This window comes from Eimeria necatrix, genomic scaffold, assembly GCF_000499385.1.
Source record: "Eimeria necatrix Houghton genomic scaffold, Enh_scaff330, whole genome shotgun sequence".
In the NCBI taxonomy this organism is placed as follows: domain Eukaryota; phylum Apicomplexa; class Conoidasida; order Eucoccidiorida; family Eimeriidae; genus Eimeria; species Eimeria necatrix.
Window position 1 is genome coordinate 1 of NW_013653825.1, and position 20000 is coordinate 20000.

The 20000-nt window shown below is 58.8% G+C and overlaps 3 protein-coding genes across 3 annotated transcripts in view; 1 reads left to right on the forward strand and 2 right to left on the reverse strand.

Annotated features, from left to right (window-relative positions):
* On the forward strand, window positions 1–358 carry ENH_00044270 (hypothetical protein; the record flags this gene model as incomplete). The annotated part of the gene is made up of 1 exon (XM_013580903.1): window positions 1–358. A coding segment is annotated over one exon (358 nt), but the record flags the coding sequence as incomplete, so codon positions are not given.
* A 1189-nt stretch (window positions 359–1547) lies between these two features.
* Window positions 1548–5536, reverse strand: ENH_00044280 (lysophospholipase, putative; the record flags this gene model as incomplete). The annotated part of the gene is made up of 2 exons (XM_013580904.1): window positions 1548–1912; window positions 2410–5536. The coding sequence occupies 2 exons, from the start codon at window positions 5534–5536 to the stop codon at window positions 1548–1550; spliced, it is 3492 nt and encodes a 1163-aa protein (XP_013436358.1).
* Window positions 5537–6767: 1231 nt separating this feature from the next.
* The window catches only part of ENH_00044290 (hypothetical protein, conserved), a gene marked incomplete at both ends in the record, with an annotated part of 22061 nt that continues 8828 nt past the window's right edge, over window positions 6768–20000 (reverse strand). The window contains 19 exons of the mRNA XM_013580905.1: window positions 6768–8019; window positions 9287–9348; window positions 9574–9711; window positions 10097–10317; window positions 10631–11012; window positions 11338–11913; window positions 12122–12406; window positions 12745–12901; window positions 13413–13491; window positions 13640–13880; window positions 14138–14329; window positions 14511–14876; window positions 14990–15438; window positions 15631–15699; window positions 16314–16446; window positions 18346–18627; window positions 19174–19392; window positions 19583–19708; window positions 19909–20000. The exon at window positions 19909–20000 is cut by the window's right edge and continues 22 nt beyond it. Of these exons, the coding sequence (XP_013436359.1) occupies window positions 6768–8019; window positions 9287–9348; window positions 9574–9711; window positions 10097–10317; window positions 10631–11012; window positions 11338–11913; window positions 12122–12406; window positions 12745–12901; window positions 13413–13491; window positions 13640–13880; window positions 14138–14329; window positions 14511–14876; window positions 14990–15438; window positions 15631–15699; window positions 16314–16446; window positions 18346–18627; window positions 19174–19392; window positions 19583–19708; window positions 19909–20000 (5321 nt within the window). The remainder of the gene's footprint in view (window positions 8020–9286; window positions 9349–9573; window positions 9712–10096; window positions 10318–10630; window positions 11013–11337; window positions 11914–12121; window positions 12407–12744; window positions 12902–13412; window positions 13492–13639; window positions 13881–14137; window positions 14330–14510; window positions 14877–14989; window positions 15439–15630; window positions 15700–16313; window positions 16447–18345; window positions 18628–19173; window positions 19393–19582; window positions 19709–19908) is intronic.

The following is a 20000-nucleotide window of genomic DNA, read 5'->3' on the forward strand; positions in this document are numbered from 1 at the left end:
AATCCCAGCAGCAGCAGCACCAGCAATCCCAGCAGCAGCACCAGTAATCCCGGCAGCAGCAGCACCAGTAATCCCAGCAGCAGCACCAGTAATCCCGGCAGCAGCAGCACCAGTAATCCCAGCAGCAGCACCAGTAATCCCAGAAGCAGCAGCACCTGAAATCCCAGCAGCAGCAGCACCAGTAATCCTAGCAGCAGCAGCACCAGTAATCCTAGCAGCAGCAGCACCAGCAATCCTAACAGCAGCAGCACCAGCAATCCTAACAGCACCAGCAATCCTAGCAGCAGCAGCACCAGCAATCCTAACAGCAGCAGCAGCAGCAATCCTAGCTGCTGAGTTCCAATTGTCTCGCACTTGAAATTGTGTCTGCAGTGCATTTGTTTGTTTCATTGTTGTCGAAAAAGAATGAAAATGGCTTCTGATTTGCTGCTGCTGCTGCTGCAGCAGCAGCAGCAGCAGCAGCAGCAAACGGGCGAAACAGCTGCTGCAGTGAACAGTGCGGAGAAGAAAGACTGGGCTCTAGAAAGAGCCTCAAGTTTTCTTTTCCGAAAAGTTTAAATGAAAAGACTTTTGAAATAAAAGCAGCAAAAGAAAAACGAATTCGAAAAAGGAAATGCAGCGCAGCAGCTGCTGCTGCTGCTGCAGTGCGCACTCGGACTGAGACTTGCAAAGTTGAAAATTTCGAAATGAATTTATTTTTTAATTCCCCAAAATTAAAAAATAAATTCATTTTGCAATTGTTCTGCATGCATGCTCCACAAAAACGGGACATCTTGTGCAACAAAAACCATTTTTGGAGAGGAAATGTGGAAACCCGCGCATGCATTTCGCAGTTGTGCAATACAGCTGCTGCTGCTGCTGCTGCTGCTGCTGCTGCTGTTGCTGCTGCTGCAGCGAGAGGTACACACACTGCGGACTGGATTGTTTACAAGTTTGCTTCATGCATGCATCACAAAAATGCCATTTGTGAGTTTGGCTGAAGAGCTCATTTGCTGCAGCTGCTGCGCAGCAGCAGGCTGCAGCCTGCTGCTGCGCTGCACTGCAGCAAAAGAGAATTATGAAAACGCCAATTAATTAATTTTGCTGCTCCACTGCAAGCAGCAGCAGCCAAGGCACATTAATGGACTCAGTGAAATTAACTGACTTCTTTTGCAATTCCATTTATTCCATCATTAGCGCTGAAGCTGCCAAAAACGAACAAATATCAACACAAGGCAGCAGCAGCAGCAGCAGCAGCAGCAGCAGCAGCAGCAGCAGCAGCAGCAGCAGCAGCAGCAGCAGCAAGCAGCAGCAGCAGCAGCAGCAGCAGCAGCAGCAGCAGCAGCAGCAGCAGCAGCAGCAGCAGCAGCAGCAAGTACAAACAAGACATTGCGCAGCGCGGCTTTCCCTGCCAAGTCTAACTGGAAAACATCTACAACTGAAGCAGCAAGAATAATAAACACTTTTAAAATAAGTTTAAATAAATATAAATGCATTTCATAAGTTTAAATAAATATAAATGCATTTCACAAGTTTAAATAAATATAAATGCATTTCAAATACGAAACTCAAACACTCAACTCAATTCCACTTTCACGCAAACATGAATTGTGCCTCTCCGTCTTCCGTTTGGCTGCGAGCAGGAAGATCTGCTGCTGCTGCTGCTGCTGCTGCTGCTGCTGCTGCTGCATTTCCCTTGCTTTGGCCTCCACTGCAGGAGCTGCTGCTGAGCTCTGCAGCTTTGCTGCTGCAGTTCCATTCCTGAAAGCCCTGGACTTAAGGCTGCTTCTGCGGGCTTCTTCTTTGCTGCTGACGCTTTGCTGCCCCTTAAAAGTGTTAATCCATTGTTGAATTCCCAGTTCTGCTGCTCCGCGAACTGCTGCAGCTGCCGCTGCTGCTGCTGCTGCTGCTGCTGCTGCTGCTGCAGCTTCGCCTGCGGCCGCGGCAAGTGCGGGTCACTTTCCCGCACTTCCGCCGCCGACCTCCGGGCCAGCTGACCTGCATCCCGGCGCTCCCAGCGCAGCAGCAGCAGCAGTTGCTGCTGCTGCTGCTACAGCTGCTGCTGCAGCAGCAGCAGCAGCTGCAGCAGCAGCTGCAGCTGCAGCAGCAGCTGTAGCAGCAGCTGCAGCAGCAGCTGTAGCAGCAGCTGCAGCAGCAGCTGCAGCAGCAGCTGCAGCAGCAGCTGCAGCTGCAGCTGTAGCAGCAGCTGCAGCAGCAGCTGCAGCAGCAGCTGTAGCAGCAGCTGCAGCAGCAGCTGCAGCAGCAGCAGCAGCAGCAGCACTAGGCTGGGGAGAGGTTCTTGAGAGCTGGGCAGATGAACTGTTCAATAATATCTTTTTGCAAGTTTTCATTTCCAGGCTCTTTTGTGAGCATGTGGGAGAAGCCCCTCAGCAGCCAGAGCTGCAGGCTGCCGTCACGGCTGGAGCTGACAATCTTGGATTCCTGCTGCTGCTGCTGCTGCTGCTGCTGCTGCTGCTGCTGCTGGCGGGCGCAGCGCAGCAAACTGAGCCGCGAGCCCTGCTGCGCTGCGCTCTGCTGCCAGCCTCTCGCAAGCTTTGGAAGCAAGTCTGTCTAAAGTGCTGGCCCTTTCAAGAGTTTGATTTGCACTTTTAATTGCTGCGAGAGCTGAGGCGATTTGGTTTGCTGCTGCTTCGCTGCCTTCTGCTGCTGCTGCTGCTGCCTCTTTTGCTGCTGCTTCGCTGGCCTGCAGCTCCGCGCTCGCCTGCTGCTCCAGCTGCGAAGCAGCACGAGACAAGAACTCCGCTTCGAAGGCTGCGTCAGGCCTCTCGAACTCGTCTTCCTGCTGCTGCTGCTGCTGCTGCTGCTGCTCGCCGTCCTCAGCAGCAGCAGCAGCAGCAGCAGCAGCAGCAGCGCGCTGCTGCTGCAGCTCCCGCTGCCGCTCCTCCCGCCGCAGCGAAGCCCACGGCTGCGGCAGCCGCGCACGGCCCCCCAACTTTTCGAAAAAACGCACAAGTCCCATTGGCTGCAAAATGTTATCATCGAGGGACTGAATGGCCAAAACGGACAAGTAGCTGCCTTCTGCTGCTGCTGCTGCTGCTGCTGCTGCTGCTGGTGCTGCTGCTGCTGCTGCTGCTGCTGGTGCTGCTGCTGCTGCTGCTGCTGCTGGTGCTGCTGCTGCTTCTCCAGACGCCGCCGCTGCTGCGTCCTTCTCCGCAGGCGCGCTCTCCCCCTGCTGCTCCCCCTGCTGCTGCTGCTGCTGCTGCTCCCCCGCCTGCTGCTGCTGCTGCTGCTGCTGCTGCTGCCTGCCGTGCAGCAGCTTGACCCAGTCGCTGAGGCTGAAGGGCTGGCGGGCGTCTCTGAGAATGGGCCTGCGGAGCCAGTGGGCATCAGCTTCTGCTGCTGCTGCTGCTTGGGAAATCTCAAGAGCCAAGTTGATGCGGCAGCAGCCTTTGAAAGTGCCTTTGTCTTTATTGAACAAGTTTTGAACTTCTGGTTTGCTGCTGCCAGCAGGGGGCGGCAGCAGCGGGCAGTGGGGGGCCCAGGTCTTCAGGGTCTGCAGCAGCGGCTGCAGCAGCTGCTGCAGCAAGCTGCTGCAGCCCTGCTGCTGCTGCGGCGCCTCCAGCAGCGGCGACAGCAGCACCAGCCCCGCCAGCGGCACTGGCTTTTGCTGCACCACTCGGTGGCTCGCCCCCATTGCAGCAGCAGCAGCAGCAGCAGCGCTCACTGCAGCAGCAGCAGCAGGAGCAGCAGCAGCAGCTTCCTCCTCCGCGCTGGCCCCGCTCTCCGGCCGCACCCGGCAGCTCTCCAAACGGGCAACGCCCCCGCCAGCAGCAGCAGCAGCAGCAGCTGCTGCTGCTGCTGCTGCTGCTGCTGCGGGCTCCCCCTTGGAGTCCATAGAGCCGCGTTGGGAACTCGCAGTGGAGGCTGTTGTTGCATCCGCCGTCCCGTGCTGCTGCTGCTGCTGCTGCTGCTGCTGCTGCTGCTGCTGCTGCTGTTCCTCATGATCCTCTTCCGCCTCTTTCGGCTGCTTCTTCCCCCCTAGCTGCTTCTTCGCTGGCTGCTTCTTTCCTTGCTGCACCTTGCCTTGCTGCTGCTGCTGCTGCTGCTGCTGCTGCTGCTGCTGCTTCTGCTGCGCCTCCTCCTGCTGCGCCTCCTCCTGCTGCGCCTCCTCCTGCTGCGCCTCCTGCTGCTGCTGCGCCTCGCCCTGCTGCGCCTCCTGCTGCTGCTGCTGCTGCGCCTCTCCCTGCTGCTGCTGCTGCTGCTGCTGCTGCTGCTGCGGCGCGGGGCGGCCGAGAAGGCCGTGTTTGGCGAGGAGCTGCGCAGCACGAAGAGCAGCAGCAGCGCCGAGTCCAGAGCCCAGCAAGAAGATGGGGAGGGGCCCCTCGTTGGCGAGGGACAGCAGCAAAGTTTGGAGATCAGCAGCAAAGTCTTCGAAGACTTCCACTTGGCAGCTGAGGGCCCCCCAGCCGTGGGAGGCCCCGTGGCTCTGCAGGTCCACGCCCACGACCCGCCAGCCCTGCAGCAGGAACCGCTGCACCCACGAGCCCGCGAACCGGGGCCCCCCCCCGCTGCTGCTGCTGCTGCTGCTGCTGCTGCTGCTGCTGCTGCTGCTGCTGCTGCTGCTGCTGCTGCTGCGCGGCAGCAGCAAGCACCCCGCGCTCTCCCGCTCCTCATCTTCGAAACTCGGAAACGCTCTTTGCTTCAAAATCTCTTCGCTCGCTGCCGCAGGCACCACCACGGACCCGGGGGGGGCCCCCACCAGCCGCAGGGGGCCCCCGGGGGGCCCCCCGGGGGGCCCCCCGGGGGGGCCCTCGGGGGCGCCCTCGGGGGGGCCCTCGGGGGCCCCCGCTGTGGAGGCCTGCGAACGCGGGGGCCCCTCGGGGGCCCCCTGCTGCAGCGAAGAAGCGCGGCTGAAGGAAAAGCCGGAAAGGGCCTGGGAAAGCTGCGGAGAGATACTTGCTGCTGCTGCTGCTGCTGCTGCTGCTTTGTCTTCGTCCAGCAGCAAACTTGCTGCGCGGGAGGGGGGGCCCACAGTGGGCCTGCAGCAGTTCCAAGAGGACTTCACCTCCTCGTGGGGCCCCTGCTGCTGCTGCTGCTGCTGCTGCTGCTGCGACGCAGGGGTCAGCGCGCCGGAAGCCAGCGGCTCCTCCTCCTCCTCAGCAGCAGCAGCAGCAGCAGCAGCAGCAGCAGCAGCAGCTTCGGAGCTGGCGTCCTCCGCTGCGGCGGCAGCTGCTTCGGCGCCGCCGTCCTTCGCTGCAGCAGCAGCGTCTCCGGCCGGCTCGCCGGCGGCGTCCCCCGCCGCCGCAGCAGCAGCAGCAGCAGCAGCAGCAGCAGCAGCAGCAGGAGGCTCGGACTGCAGCCACTCGAACATGCAGTGGGCCCCGTAGCCATGGACCAAAACCACCACTGCTGTGGGGTTTGGGAGGTCCCAACTGTAGCAGCAAATCGGCAGCCCTTTGCTGCTGATGAAGAGCCAGGGGCGGGGGCCCCCCAGCTGGCTGAGGGGCGCAGCAAGCTGCGGCAGTTCGAAGGGAGGGTACAGCCCCGAGGGGCCCCTCTGGAGGGGCCCCCCGCGGGCGGGGGGGGCGCAGGCCATTGGGGGCCCCCGGGGCGGGCTGGGGGCCCTGGGCCCTGGGCTTCGCCGGCTGCTGCTGCTGCGCTGCAGCAGCAAGCTGCAGCAGCTGCAGCAGCTGCAGCAAGGGGCAGGAAGCAGGGCTGCGCGGACTTCTGCAGACCTGCAGAAGCAGCAAAGGAAAACTCTGGAGAATTAGCAGCAAAGAAATGGCAGCAGCAACGGAGTCTGCTGCGCTGCTGCGCGCCGCTATGTGCGGCGAGAGCCAGAACCTCTCGGGGTGTACGTACACCGCAGCTGCTGCTGCTGCTGCTGCTGCTGCTGCTGCTGCTGCTGCTGAAGCACTGCAGCAGGAAATGCGCCTTTGTGCTGAAGGCCTGGGCGCTCGAGCCGCCTCAGACAACTGAGGTGTACGTACACCGCAGAGGCGCCGCTGCCCAGATCACCCCGGAAAGGCTGGCTAGCCAAGAGGAGCGGAGAAGACTCGAAGCTCGGGTCTAAATCGGGGAATTAAGGGAAAATTTGATGCAAAAGGCACAAAAACGGAAACAAAAATGGCAAACAAAAGCCGAAAAAGTGCGCGAAGACAGGCGGAACCCGCAGGTGTACGTACACCCTGTGGGGTGTATGCGGACCTCGAGGTGCGCGCGCCGGCCCGCGGCTCGCGACTGTCTGTCGAGCTCTTTTTTGCGTCACTTTTTCCGCATTTCGATTTTAAATTTAAATTTAAACTCAAATTAAACTTCAATTCATTGAAGTTTTCTCCGTTTGTCTCAAAGCGAGCCTTTCTCGCGGCGCGGAGCCGGAGGTCCTCCGCGCACACCACCGGACGGACCACAGCGCCGCGCGCGGATCCCGGGGAGAAGCGCGGAAAAAACAAAGTATTGCTTTTTATTTTATTATAAATGAGAAATAATACCATTTATTTATTTCTTTGTTCATTTGTTTATTTGTTTAATCGACTTGAGCGCCCGAAACTCCCCCGAGAGCTCCTTAGAGCCAGTCCGGACGGCGCGCAGCCGGACAGCCGCCCGCGCGCTGCAGCCCCGCGGCGCGGACTCAGCCGCAAAAACAAATAAATAAAAAACAAATTATAAATTAAAAAGTTATTTTCAAACAAATTCGTGTCTAAACGCCGGCCAGGCTGCTGCAGCGGCTCGCGCGGCCGCGCGCGCAGGTGACCGCGCGCGCACACAGGGCTGCGGTGTACGTACACCTCAACGCAGCAGCAGCAGCAGCAGCAGCAGCAGCAGCTTCACGGCGCCGCTGCTGCTGCTGCTGACGGGTAGGGGCGGCTGGGGTCCCAGGACTCGCCAGTGTCTTCGCTTTCTGGCTCCGAAAGGGCCCCCTGGGGGCCCCCAGCAGCTGAAAAGGGGGACAGGGGGCCCCCCTGGGGCCCCCAGGGGGCCCCCCGGGGGCCCCCAGCAGCTGAAAAAGGGCACTGGGGGCCCCCCTGGGGGCCCCCCTGGGGCCCCGGGCAGCAGGGAGGGTACAGAGTGTTTCCGGGGCCCATTACGGGCCCCCTGCCGCAGTACAAAAGTGCACAGAAGCGCTTCTCTGGCCCGCAAGCCTCTCCCACCTCTCTTGCTGCTGCTGCTGCTGCTGCTGCTGCTGCTGCTGCTGCTGCTGCTGCTGTGTCTTCAAAGTGCTGCGCTGTGTCTTTGTCGTTTCTGCTGCAGCTCTTTCCCTTTGCTTTGCTTCCTGCCTTCCCATCAGCATCCAGTCTAGTCCTCCCCTGCTGCTGCTGCTGCTTATTCTGCTGCTGCCGCCTGTTATTCTGCTTCTGCTGCTGCTGCTGCTGCTGCTGCTGCTGCTGGGGGCTTAGAAGCCGTTGGGGAGTGCGCCCGCAGCAGCGCGCAGCAGCAAGATCGTGGAGGCCGGCGAGGGGCATGCGGAGGCTTTTGCTGCGGAGTTTGCTGCTGCTTTGCTGCTGATTTGCTGCTGCTTTGCTGCTGCTTTGCTGCTGCTTTGCTGCTGCTTTGCTGCTGCTTTGCTGCTGCTTTGCTGCTGCAAAAGAAATCGAGAAGCTTCTTGTGCTGCAGCTGCTGCTGCTTCGCAGCCGCCCCACAAGCCGCAGACACGGGGCTCCGGCTGTGTCTCGCAGCCGGAGGACTTCGACCTGCTGCTGCTGCTGTTGCTGCTGCTGCTGTTGCTGCTGCTGCTGCTGCTTCTGCTGCTGCTGCTTCTGCTGCTGCTGCTTGGAGAAAGCCTTCGGGCTGCAGCTTCCTCCAGCTGCTTCAAATGAAGACTCTCCCGCTGCAGGGCCCCCAGCTGCTGCGCAAACCACGGCGGCGAGGCCTCGTGCGCGTGCGGCCAGGAGGCATTCTGCTGCTGCTGCTGCTGCTGCTGCTGCTGTTGCTGCTGCTGCTGCTGCTGCTGCTGCTGCTAGGCAGCATGCACGTGGGCCTGGAGGCAGCTGTCCGGCGTGCTGCGAGGCGGCGAGCGGGGGGCAAAGGCTCTGGGGGGTTGGGGCTGCTGCAGCGGCGAGCTGCGGAGGGCGGCGGGCTCTGAAAAGCGAATAAAAGAGTTTTAAAAACAAAAAACAAAATTAATTAATTCATTTGGAAAAGAAGGAGGCCTGGGAAGCGCAGAGGAAGAAGCCGGGCTGCAGAGGAGGGAGGCGCTGGCCGGTCTTCTGCGATAGCTGCTGCGAACAAAGACAAAACGAGCGCCAGATGTTCTCAAACTTCCCTTAAATCGACAAATAATCATTTTAAATCCATAAAAGTGAAGTTTTAAACCTCGAAATTCAAGTTTAAGCCCCGGATCGCCTGGGTTTCGGCCGCGCACCTAAGTGGCTGCCGCCACGGAAACCGACTCGACGGCCAGCGGCAGTGGTGGCCCACCTCGAAAGAAATGACCCATTTTAACTCTAAAGAGTTTCTGCTGCGTTTAAAATTCAAAAAAAGATTATTTGAATTCCTTTTGTTCAGCTTTCTTTTTGAAAAGGGGGCGTCTGCGGCGGCGCGGGCGTGGCAGCTGGTCGGGTGTATGCGCAGCTCCGGCTCGATGCACAGCGCGGAAACACCCGAAAAAGCGAAAGATCTTTGCAAAGAACAATTCTAAAATGCAGAAAACTTGAAAAGTAATTAAACTGAAGTCTCTGTAGGGGAAGATCGCGCAGACAAGCGCTCAGTTTTCAAGTTTCTGCTTTCCTTTTTCATGCATGTCCGCGCTTGCGGGTATCATTTGTAGCGGGTTTTATTCCACTTTTCGCTTCCAAGTTCAGCTTTCTAGGCATTTCAAAGAGAAAGAAACTCAGAAAGAAGAAAAAAAGAAGATTAGATAGAAGACTGCAGCGCAGAAGTTCGTTTTTGCAAAACCCGCAACTGCACAGATGCTGCATTTTGCTGCAGGACTTTTGCCCCTTTTGCTTCTCGAGAAATCCTTTGAGAGACACAAAAGCTGAGCTGCTGCAGCTGCTAAAGCCAGCAGCAAAAGGACAAACAAATTACAAAAACAAACAAATCTTTTTCTGTTCACTTCATCAATTTAGTTGGCCACAAGAAGTGTCTATGTTTTCAAGTGTCTGTACACCAGCAAACTTTCATTGTAGAGTTTCTCCTCTGCCTTTATTTCCAGCTTTCTGGAAATAAAAGCGCAAAAGACAGCCCAAATTAGCCGCTGCAGCAGCAGCTGCAGCAGCAGCTGCAGCAGCTGCTGCAGCAACACGAGGAGCTGCAGCAGCTGCTGCCAGCAGTTCCTGACTGTGCGCTGCAGGGCGGAACCCAGCAGGAGCAGCAGCAGCAGGAGCAGCAGCAGCTCTACAAAGACCTCGAGCCTGTTGAGGAGTTTTGATTTGCCTTGGCCTGCAGCCGTTGCTGCTGCAGCAGCAGCTGCGCAGCAAGTTTAGCGCAAAACCGACTAAAAACAAATTTGTCTGGAACAAAAAAATGAAAAGATATTTTTTGCTTTTATTAATTTTGCAAAATAGAGGAAACAAATGAGCAAAAAATACCGCCAGAAACGCACCTCAGTGCCGCCAACGAGGGTTTAGGGTTTAGGGTTTAGGGTTTAGGGTCTGGGGGCGGCAGCAGGGAGGCAGTGACAATCTCCCTCACGCCCTCCGAAAGCCCCGGCTCTGCTGCTATCCGCTGCAGCTGCTGCTGCAGCAGCTGCTGCCGGACTTGCCCGTGGCTTTTGCTGCTGCTCAGCAGAGCAGCAAGTGCTGCAGCAAGAGGGGGGTTGAAGGGGTCCAGCTGCAGCAGCAGCAGCAAGCAGCAGCAGCAAGCAGCAGCAGCAGCAGCAGCAACAAAGCAAAATAGTTTTCTTTTTCTTTCTTTTAATGAAACAAAACCCTAAAAGGGCGGAAATCAAGCAGCGCCTTTCTACGGCTTAAAAAGCCGGACAACACAGCCACTCTAAGAACTCAAAACCGAGGGTTTAGGGTTTAGGGTTTAGGGTTTAGGGTTTCGGGCCTCCAGCCGGCGCCGCGCCTGATCCGTGCTGCAGCTCCAGACTTTGCTCCCGAAGCCCCCAACGGGCGCCCTGCCTGCCCAGAATTCAGGGTTTAGGGTTTAGGGTTTGGAGATTAGGGTTTAGGGTTTGGAGGTTAGGGTTTAGGGTTTAGGGTTTGGCGCGCACGGTGAGTATGGCGTCTGCGAAGAGGCTGTAGCCCCCGCCGTCTTCTGCGTGGAAGTGGATTTGGTTTTGCTGCCAAAAAGAAAAGAAAAGACATTCCACTCTTTTAGGGTTTTCGAAAGAAAAGCTTGGGTGCTGCAGCAGCAGCAGCACGCGCTGCAGCTGCTGCGGCAGGTCTGCTGCTGCCTGCAGCGCGAACCACTGGTCCACTGCAGCGGGGTTCCCTGCAGCAAACCACCAGCAGCAACTCCCGAACTGCAGCAGCAGCAAACTGCTGCTGCGCTGCTGCTGCCGACACAGCAGCAGCAATTCGAGCAGCAGCAAAGCGCTGCTGCTGCAGCTGCTCTGCTGCTGCTCTGTTGCTGCTACAGCTGCTCTGTTGCTGCTACAGCTGCTCTGTTGCTGCTGCAGTTGCTGTGTTGCTGCTACGGCTGCTCCGTTTTGCTGCTGCGCTACTGCTGCTGCTGCTCTGTTGCTGCTACAGCTGCTCTGCTGCTCTGCTGCTGCTGCTGCTGCTGCTGCTGCTGCGTGTCTCACCGTCTGCCTGGGCGAAGAAGGCAGCAAAAGCTGCTTCGCGTTCGGGCTGCTGCATGTTGGCGAGAGCAGCAAGTGCTGCTGCTTTATCAGTCAAGCATTTTGCTGCTGCGAAGTGGCTGTAGGCCAGCTTTGCTGCTTCCCGGTCTGCTGCTGCAGCAAGCAGCAGCAGCAGCTCGTTGCGCAGCAGCCGGCGGCCAGTTTGCTGCTGGCTGCAGTCCCCTGTGGGGCTTTCCAGGTGTCTGTACAGCTGCAGCAGTTCCTGCTGCAGCGCAGCAGCAAGCTCTGCTGCTGCTGCCCGCCGCGCCTGCTGCAGCAGCAAAAGGTCCACTGGTCTTTTTGTCTTTGCCAATTCTCGCAAGTCCGGCAGCCGCAAAATCAAAGCCTGAGCAGCACAGCAGCAGCAAAACAAACTTCCAAAGGCCCTGCTGCTGCAGGCAGCAAGTTCCGCTTTGCTGCTGCTGCCAGCAGACTCCACTTTGCTGCTGCAGGCAGCAAATTCCGCTTTGCTGCTGCTGCCAGCAGACTCCACTTTGCTGCTGCAGGCAGCAGACCCGCTGCTGCTGCTGCAGGCAGCAGCCCCGCTCTTGTTGCTGCAGCTGCTGCATGGCCGCAGCAGCAGCAGCAGCAGCAGCAGCGGCAAAAAGCTTGGCGAGTATCTCGAAAAAGGCCTTTGCTGCTGCTGCTCAACTCAAAACTTTGCTGCTCACTTTCACAGTTTCATCTAATCCAGGATCTAAAATAATCTTCTTTATTGTTTCCGCAAAAAGTTCTTCCAGATTTGACACTTCGTTGCTGCTGCCAGGGGCCCCCTGCGGCGCGTTGGGGGCCCCCTGGGGGCCCCTCTGGGGGCCCCCCTGGGGGGCCCTGGGGGGGCCCCTTTGGGAGGACCTGTAGGGGCCCCTTTGGGAGACCCTTCGGGGGGCCCCCTGGGGGGCGTTGGGGGCCCCCTGGGGGCCCCTTTCGGGGGGCCCCTGGGGGGCCCCCTGGGAGCTGGCGGGGGCCCCCTGGGGGCCCGTCTGGGGCGCGTCGGGGGCCCCCTGAGGGTCCGTTTTTGGGACCCTTTGGCGGGCCTTGTGGGTAATAACAGCAGCAGCAAGTTTGTGTGCTGCTGCCCATTTGTTGAAAGGGTCTGAGTCATGAGCAGCAAGAAAAGCCAGGCTTTGGGGCGGCAGCAAAAAGGAAAAAAGAACTGGAGAAGAGAAGTTTCGAAACAAAGAAGGAATGCAGTCTTCGTAGACTTCGGTGAAACGCACTGTTTCCTCTTGCCGGGTCATCAGGAACAGCTGCAGCAGCAGCAGCAGCAGCAGCAGCAGCAGCGGTGCAGCAGCAGCAGCGGCGCAGCAGCAGCAGCAGCAGGCACACAACAAACAGCAGAATAATGCGCCCCGCAGCACGCTGCTGCAAGCCCGCAGCAGCTGCACGCCGCAGCGACCCGCAGCAGCAGCAGCAGCAGCAGCAGCAGCAGCAGCAGCAGCAGCAGCAGGGCCTCACGTGGGTGGGGGGATCGAGGATGTCCGTTCGGCTCTTCTTGCCGATTAGCCCGATGGCCACGGGAATCAAAAGGGGCCCCGAAGACTGGGGGGCCCCCCCAGAGCTGGGGGCCCCCCAAGAGCTGGGGGCCCCCCAAGAGCTGGGGGCCCCCCAAGAGCTGGGGGCCCCCCAAGAGCTGGGGGCCCCCGAAGTGGTGGGGTTGTTGTGTTGGGCCAAAGTGATGGAGAAGGTGCGCATTATGGGGTCATAGTTTGTCCGCACCACCCGCACTCGCGGGGCTCCCCGCTGCAGCAAACCCTAAACCCTAAACCCTAAACCCTAAACCCTAAACCCTAGACCATCCCAGCGGACACATGCCGGCACAAATCCACGCAACTGACAGACCCAAGCCCCAAATAGCGACCGCGCCCAGGGGGCCTCTGGGGCCTTTCCTGGGGCCTCCTGGGGGCCCCCTTGGGGGCCCCCGAAGGGCCCCCGGGGGGCCCCTGGGGGGCCCCTGGGTGCCCCGAAGGATCCCCTGGGAGCCCCCTGGGGCCTCCTGGGGGCCCCCTTGGGGGCCCCTGGGGGCCCCTGGGGGCCCCCTGGGGCCCCCCTGGGGGCCCCTGGGGGCCCCTTTTGCTGACCTGTTTGAGCCAGCGGTGGAGCTGGGAAAGGTCTGCGGCGTTTGCTTCCTCCATGGCAGTTCGGAAGTCTTCAGAAGTGGCGGAGGCCCCGTCGTGGCGCAAAAGGAAAAGATCTAAGCCTTTGCGGAAGCCGGGGGCCCCCAGAATGGTCCAGTACCTGCAGCAGCAGCAGCAGCAGCAGCAGCAGCAGCAGCAGCAGCAGCAGCGGGATCAGGGGCCGTCCGCAGCAACTTGAAGTGCGGGGGCTCTTTAGGCGCGTTCGAAGTCTTTTCTCCCTTCTGCTTTTGCTGCTGTTCGTGCTGCCGCAGCAGCAGCAAACGCAGCAGCGAAAGGAGCAGCAGCAGCAGCACCCAATTTGCTGCTGAGCAGCTGCTGCTTGAAAGCTGCCAGCCCCTCCTTCAGCCACACCTCCGACCAGTCCCTGCAGCAGCAGCAGCAGCAGCAGCAGGGGGGCTTGAGCTGCAGCAGCAGCAGCAGGGGGGCTTGAGCTGCTGCAGCAGCAGCAGCAGCAGCAGGGGGGCTTGAGCTGCAGCAGCAGCAGGGGGGCTTGAGCTGCAGCAGCAGCCCCACACTGCCGAGCGCAGCAGCAAAACGCACGCAGCAGCAAACCGCAGCCTCACGACCAGCAGCAGCAGCAGCAGCAGCAGCAGCAGCAGCAGCAGCAGCACCTGATGGTCACCCTGTTTCCCATCCAGTTTTGGAAGTACAGATGAGCTATTTTGGACACCACTTCTCCGAACTCCTCGTCTGAACAGCAGCAGCAGCAGCAGCAGCAGCAGCAGCAGCTGGCGGTGCATTCGTGTTCGGAAGCCGTGCGCCACGGAAGGCAGCAAAGGGCAAAGCCCCCCAGCAACAGCAGCAGCAACAGCAGCAGCAGCAGCAGCAGCAGCAGCACCTGTGCTGCTCTCGGGGTCCGCGAGGACGCTGCTGCAGTCGAAGAGCAGCAGCCCCTTGCTTTGCATGCTGCTGCTGCTGCTGCCTCTCAAACAAACGAAGTTCAAAACTTCCAAATCATATTCGCGGCCAAATTCCTCTTCGTCGAATTTCATGCTTTCCTTCAAAGCTTCTCTTCCCGGGCCCAAACGCACCAGGTCGTCGGGGTCTCCGTAGAAGTTCAGCTCCACTTCGCGCCCGCTCTGCAGCAGCAGCAGCAGCAGCAGCAGCAGCAGCAGGTGCGCGTCAGCGAGAACTCAGCCGCGACGAGCAGCGCAGCTCGCTACTTCTACCGCCCGCCCGCTGCCCGCAGCAGCAGCAGCTGCTGCTGCGGCAGCCAGCTGCTGCAGCAGCTGCTGCAGCAGCCAGCTGCTGCTGCTGCTGCTGCAGCAGCTGCTGCTGCTGCAGCTGCTGCTGCTGCTGCTGCTGCTGCTGCTGCAGCGCGTGGGGCGGAGCGCACCATTGTGCGGAAGGAGTCGGGGATGCGAGTGAGGTTGCCGGCGAAGGCGGCGAAGAGGTAGGAGGGTTTGGGAAAAGGGTCTTCGAAAACCACAAAATGGCGGTTTGGAGAATCTTGCAGAACTCCAGAAGCCATTTTGTTGCCGTTGCTGAGCAGAAGTGGAAATTTGCGGCGGTCGGCTTCGAGGCGAACCTGCACGCGGCGCGTTCAGGTGTACATACACCCGAAAGTGGAAGGGAAACCTCGGCGATTAGGTGGGTTCCCGCGGTGGGTTTTCTTTGCAAATTTGAAAATAAGAATATTTTAATAAATGCAATGGAATGCGCGAAAAATTAAAACGAGATCGCAAACTTTTTTTTCCGACTTTCCGCACCCGGTAGCGCGTGAGCACGTCGGGGCGGTCCAGCATGTGGGCGATCCTGCGAAAGCCCGCGGGCTCGCACTTAGTCGCGAAAACTCCATTTGCAAAATAAAGTCCTTCGAGTTGGAAGTTTTCTTTCGGATTTATTCGCGCGGCAGTGCTGAGGGTGAAGGCGGCGTTGGGCTGCTGCGGCAGCAGCAGCGCGGGCAGCCGCAGCGCGCCGCTGCGCTCCACCAGGTACCCTGCTGCTGCTGCTGCGTCTTGTGCAATTTCTTTTCCATTTAAAAACACTTTTTCCAACTTCAAGTTCTCTCCGTCCAACACCAAGTCCTCAGGGGCTGTGCCTTCGCGCCGCCGCAGCCGCAGCCGCGACAGCACCTGAACGCCCGCAGCCCGCTCACTCGCTGCTCGTGCAGCAGCAGCAGCAGCAGCAGCAGCGCAGCAGCAGCAGCAGCAGCAGCAGCGCAGCAGCAGCGAGTCGCGCTCCGCACTTCCGTGTTCTCCTCGTCGAGATTCAGCGAAAGCTCGAAGCTGTCCACCGTAAAGGCCGGGGGGCTGTAGTCCTTGCGATCTATCATTGGCGCTGTTTGCTGCTGCTGCTCCTCCTCCGCTCCTGCTGCTGCTGCTGCTGCTGCTGCAGCGGCAGCAGCGGGCTCGCTGGGGGCCTCCGCGGGGCCGTCGCTGCTGGCAGCAGCAGCAGCCCCGCTGACGTGCGGCAGCTGGCCCAGGAGCGACTCGAAGAATGACGGAGACTTTGCTGCAGCAGCAGCAGCAGCAGCAGCAGCAGCAAGTTGCGGGTGGCGCCAAGGGCGAGCAGCTGGGGAGAAAAGTGCAGGGAGCAGCAGAGGCGCTCCTGCTGCTGCTGCTGCTGCTGCTGTTGCTGCTGCTGCTGCTGCTCCATCTTGCAGCGAACTGAAGCAGAACTCGAGGGCGTGGGCCCCTGAGACAGCGAAATTCGGAAAAGCCAGAAAGTGCTGCAGCAGCCACAGAGGAGATCTGCTGCAGCAGCAAAGGAAAGGACTGCTTGCAGGGGATTTAAAGGCACAATTCTGCAAACTTAAGCACTTTTTAAAGAATAAATGGCATTAATTTTCTTTTTTTCAATAAAAGAGCAGCAAAGGAGGCGGCTCACCTGCGTGGCTCTCGGGTGTCTGGACAGCGTGCTCTGGGGGAGGCAGCGAGACCGCCGCGAGGCTCGCGCCTGCGGCAAGTAACCGCACAATCATATTTGTTTGAATTTCTCCGAAGAAATAAACAAAAAACAAACAAAGAAATAAACAAATAAATGCATTTAAATCCGGAAAAGAAGAAAGACAAGGCGGCAAGGGCGGCTGCGGGCGCCGTGGAGGCGCCGCGGCGCCGCCGCGCTGTACGGACTCCGCGCGAGACGGACAGCCGGTTTTTCCCGGCTTTTTTCTTTTTATTTCTTTTTTTGAGTTTTGTTTTATAATTTGAATTCAAAAAGAGAAAAAGAAACCCAAAAGACTTCAATTCCGGGGCCCGCGCCCCACGGCTGCCTGGCCCACGCCTGGCAATCGGGCCTCCCGCCTCAACCCCCTGTGTCCGGACCCCGGCTTTTCTCCCTTTTCTCCTCCATTTGGCGTTTAAATTCATTTTAATTCATTTTAATTCATTTTAATTCATTTTTATTCTTTTAATTGCATTTATTTATTCCATTTTCCGCTTATTTTACTCCCAAACTTCCAAAAACTCGAAACTCCCCCCCCCGGCGGCCCCGCCTGCAAGCTGCTGCCGGCTGCGCTGCGGGTTTCTCTACAGCTTACTTCACTGACCCACTCAAGTATTATTTTGTACAAAGCTTTTGCTGCTGCTGCTGCTGCTGCTGGTGCTGCTGTTGCTGCTGTTGCTGCTGTTGCTGCTGCTGCTGTTGCTGCTGCTGCTGTTGCTGCTGCTGCTGCTGCTGCTGCTTGCAGCCTGGCCTTGGGCGCTGCAGCGCAGCGCCGAAATTGCCGCGGGGGCACACTTTGCTGCCGAACTTTGCAGCAGCAGCAGCAGCTGCTGCAGCTGCAGCAGCTGCAGCAGCAGCAGCAGCAGCAGCAAAAGGGCCCCGCAGCTCCGATATCCAGACACTGGGAGGTCTCCAGGTGTCTAGACACCTCAAAGCGCAGCCCCAGCCACTGTGGGGTGTATAGACACCCCAGGTGTCTGTACACCCCACGGGCGCCGCCCCCAGGTGTCTAGACACCTGGGGATTTGTCCCATTTCTTTTGTTTAAAACATTTTATTTTATTTTCTTTTTTATTTCTTTTTGTCTTTTGAGAGATTTCCCAAACAAACTTTTTTGCCAGGGGCCTCGGCAGCACCAGCTAGCCACAGCTCTCCCCAGCTAGCTAACAGCTAGCTAGCAGCTAGCTGGCAGCTAGCTAGCAGCTAGCTAGCAGCTAGCTGGCAGCTAGCTAGCAGCTTGCTAGCAGCTAGTTGGCAGCTAGCCAGCAGCTAGTTGGCAGCTAGCCAGCAGCTAGCTTGCAGCTAGCTAGCAGCTAGCTGGCAGCTAGCCAGCAGCTAGCTGGCAGTTAGCTGGGCCGCACACTCGCCATACAGCCTTAGGGAGATTCCTAGGGGCACAAGCCTTCAGCTGCTGCAGCAGCAACAGCTGCTGCTGCAGCAGCAGCAGCAGCTGCTGCTGCTACTGTTTGCTGCGGCAGCTACTTGGCGGCGCTGCTGTTTCCAGCTACAGCTTCATGCTGGTGCTGCTGCTGCCGCTTGCTGCTGCATCTTGCTGCTGCTGCTCGCTGCTACAGTCACTGCCGCTGCTGTTGCTGCTGCTGCTTGCTGCTGCTGCTGCTCGCTGCTGCACTCGGCCATCTGCAGCAACGCAGCTAGATTTGGTTCCCTGCCAAACCCTTCTAAACCCCACAAAAAGCAGCAAACCCTAGGCCTAGGGTTTAGGGTTTAGTGACAAGTTCCTTTCGAAAAGCCTCAGCGCCACTCAACTTGTGTGCAGGCCCAGGTGTACGTACACCACAGGGGCCTCCAGCCATGGAGTCACATCGCAACCCCCAAATAGCTAGCTAGCTAGCTCACAGCTAGCTAGCTAGCTAGCTAGCTAGCTAGCTGGTGGCTAGCTAGCTAGCTAGCTGGTGGCTAGCTAGAAGCTAGCTGGGAGCTGCCTGGTAGCTAGCTAACTAGCGAGGCACTTGAGGTACCAGTACTCTAGCCAGCAACGTAAATAGTCAATTGTGCGGCTAGCTGGCTAGCTAGCTAGCCAGTTAGCTAGCTAGCTAGCTAGCTAGCTAGCTATCTAGCCAGTCATCTAGCTAGCTAGCTACCTAGCTAGCTATCTAGCCAGTTAGCTAGCTAGCCAGTTAGCTAGCTAGCTATCTAGCCAGTTAGCTAGCTAGCTAGCTAGCTGGGCAGAGGGTGCAGCAACTGAAGCTGCAGCTAGCTAGCTCGGCAGCTAGCTGCGCCCCGCTGGCTGTGGAGCCCAGCGAAGTGTCTGAGGAACAGAGAGAGAGGCTCCAGCAGCAGCAGCAGCAGCAGCAGCAGCAGCAGCAGCACGGGGGGCCCAGGAGGGGCTAGCGGCGTTTTGCTGCTGCCTTGGAGGCTTTCCCTTTGCGTTTGTTGATGACGGACTTGAGGGACTGCAGCAGCAGCAGCAGCAGCAGCAGCAGAAGCAGCAGCAGCAGCAGCAGAAGCAGCAGCAGAAGCAGCAGCAGCAGCACAGGGGGCGCAACGAAGCAGGGTTGAAGCCCAAGGCAGCGGAAACCCTAATTTAGGGTTTAGGACTGCGGGGGAGGGCCAGGGGCGCAGAGCTCGCGGGAGGCGCTGCCGCGCGGGGCAGCTAGGGTTTAGGGTTTAGGGTTTAGGGTTTAGGGTTTGGGCGGACCCGGAGGGCCTGGGCGCGGTACTTTTCCTTGAGAATGCCTCTGTTGAGTTTGATGTAAGCAAAAGGGTCTAAACCCTTTTTTTTTAAATCTCCAAAAGCCCTTTTGGCTTTAAAGTCTTCGCCGCTGCGCTGCAGGAAGTGGCCCCCACTTTGCTGCTGCCGCAGCTGCCGCAGCGCAGCACGCCGCGCTGCCAGGCAGCTCAGGTTCGCCTTGCTGCTGCTGCTGCTGCTGCTGCTGCTGCTGCTGCGCGCGGCTGCTGCAGCAGCAGCGGCAGTCCTGCCCTGCACGCGCAGCAGCAAAAGCAAACGCCGCAGCAAACGGCACCCCAATTCCCGCAAACCTCTGCTGCTGCTGCTGCTGCTGCTGCTGCGCGCGGCAGCAAAGCGAGGGGTGACGGATCAGCTCCGTTCTAGGGTTTAGGGTTTAGGGTTTAGGGTTTAGGGTTTGGCTTGCTTTGAGGCCCTTGCGCCGGCTCGCAGCTGGCGTTTCCTTCCCTATGGAGAACTTCGGGGCTGCGCACAAACACAAGAGCCAGCCTGCGCAGCAGCAATCAGCAGCAGCAGCAGCAGCAGCAGCAGCAGCAGCAGGATAGCAACAGCAGCAGCACGTCCAACAGCTGCGCGAAAAGAGCAGCAGCAGCCGCGGCAGCAACAGCAGCAGCAGCAGGTCCACGAACTGCGCAGCAACAGCAGCAGCTGCGGCGACAACAGCAGCAGCAGCAGCGGCACGCCCAGCAGCAGCAGCAGCAGCAGCAGCAGCAGCAGCAAACCCTCTGTTTTTGGATCTTCTTCTTCTTCAGAAAGCAGAATCTTTCCCTCGGAATTAACTTTAAGTTTGCTGAACTTTAATTCCCTCTTCTGGCCTCTTGCTGCTGCTGCAGTGCGGCGGTCTTTGTGGGGCTGCTGCGCTGCTAAGATTTGCTGCGCTGCGCTGCTGCTGCAGAAGTCCAGCAGCAAATCCGTGGGATCGTCTCCTCCCGCAGCCTCAAACACACTCAGTCCTGCTGCTGCTGCTGCTGCTGCTGCTGCTGCTGCGCGCCGCTTCCGCTGCAGCACCAGACGCCCCCAAACCCTAAACCCTAAACCCTAAACCCTAAACCCTAAACCCTAAACCCGACAGAGACCTCATGCGCACAGCCCAGCCGCTCGGCTCCCAGCGCTGTACCACCGGCTGCCGCCAGACAAGAGCGTCTAGGGTTTAGGGTTTAGGGTTTAGGGTTTAGGGTTTGTCTCTCACGTGTTCAATTCTTTCTTCTTTTTCTGTTTCCTTTTCTTCTTCTTCTTCTTCTTCTGTCTCGGAATCTGCAAACCCTTTTCGCTCTTCTTTAGAGTCTTCGCTTTCGTCTCCAGACTCGCCCGTGTCCTACAACACCCCAAACCCTAAACCCTAAACCCTAAACCCTAAACCCTAAACCCTTGACGCTTCTCAACGCCTACCCGCTGAAGCTGCCTGCGCGCCGCGAACGCGGGTTCCCCAAGACTGCGGTCTGAGGGTTTGCCGCCGGGGCCTCAAGCTTAGGGTTTAGGATTTAGGGTTTAGGGTTTAGGGTTTAGGGTTTGGACCTTGAGGGTTTGGCGAATGAGGCGGCGAACAGTGCGCCGCCTCTCAGTGCGAAGCAGATGACGCAAAAGAGGCATGTGCTCTTCAGGCATTG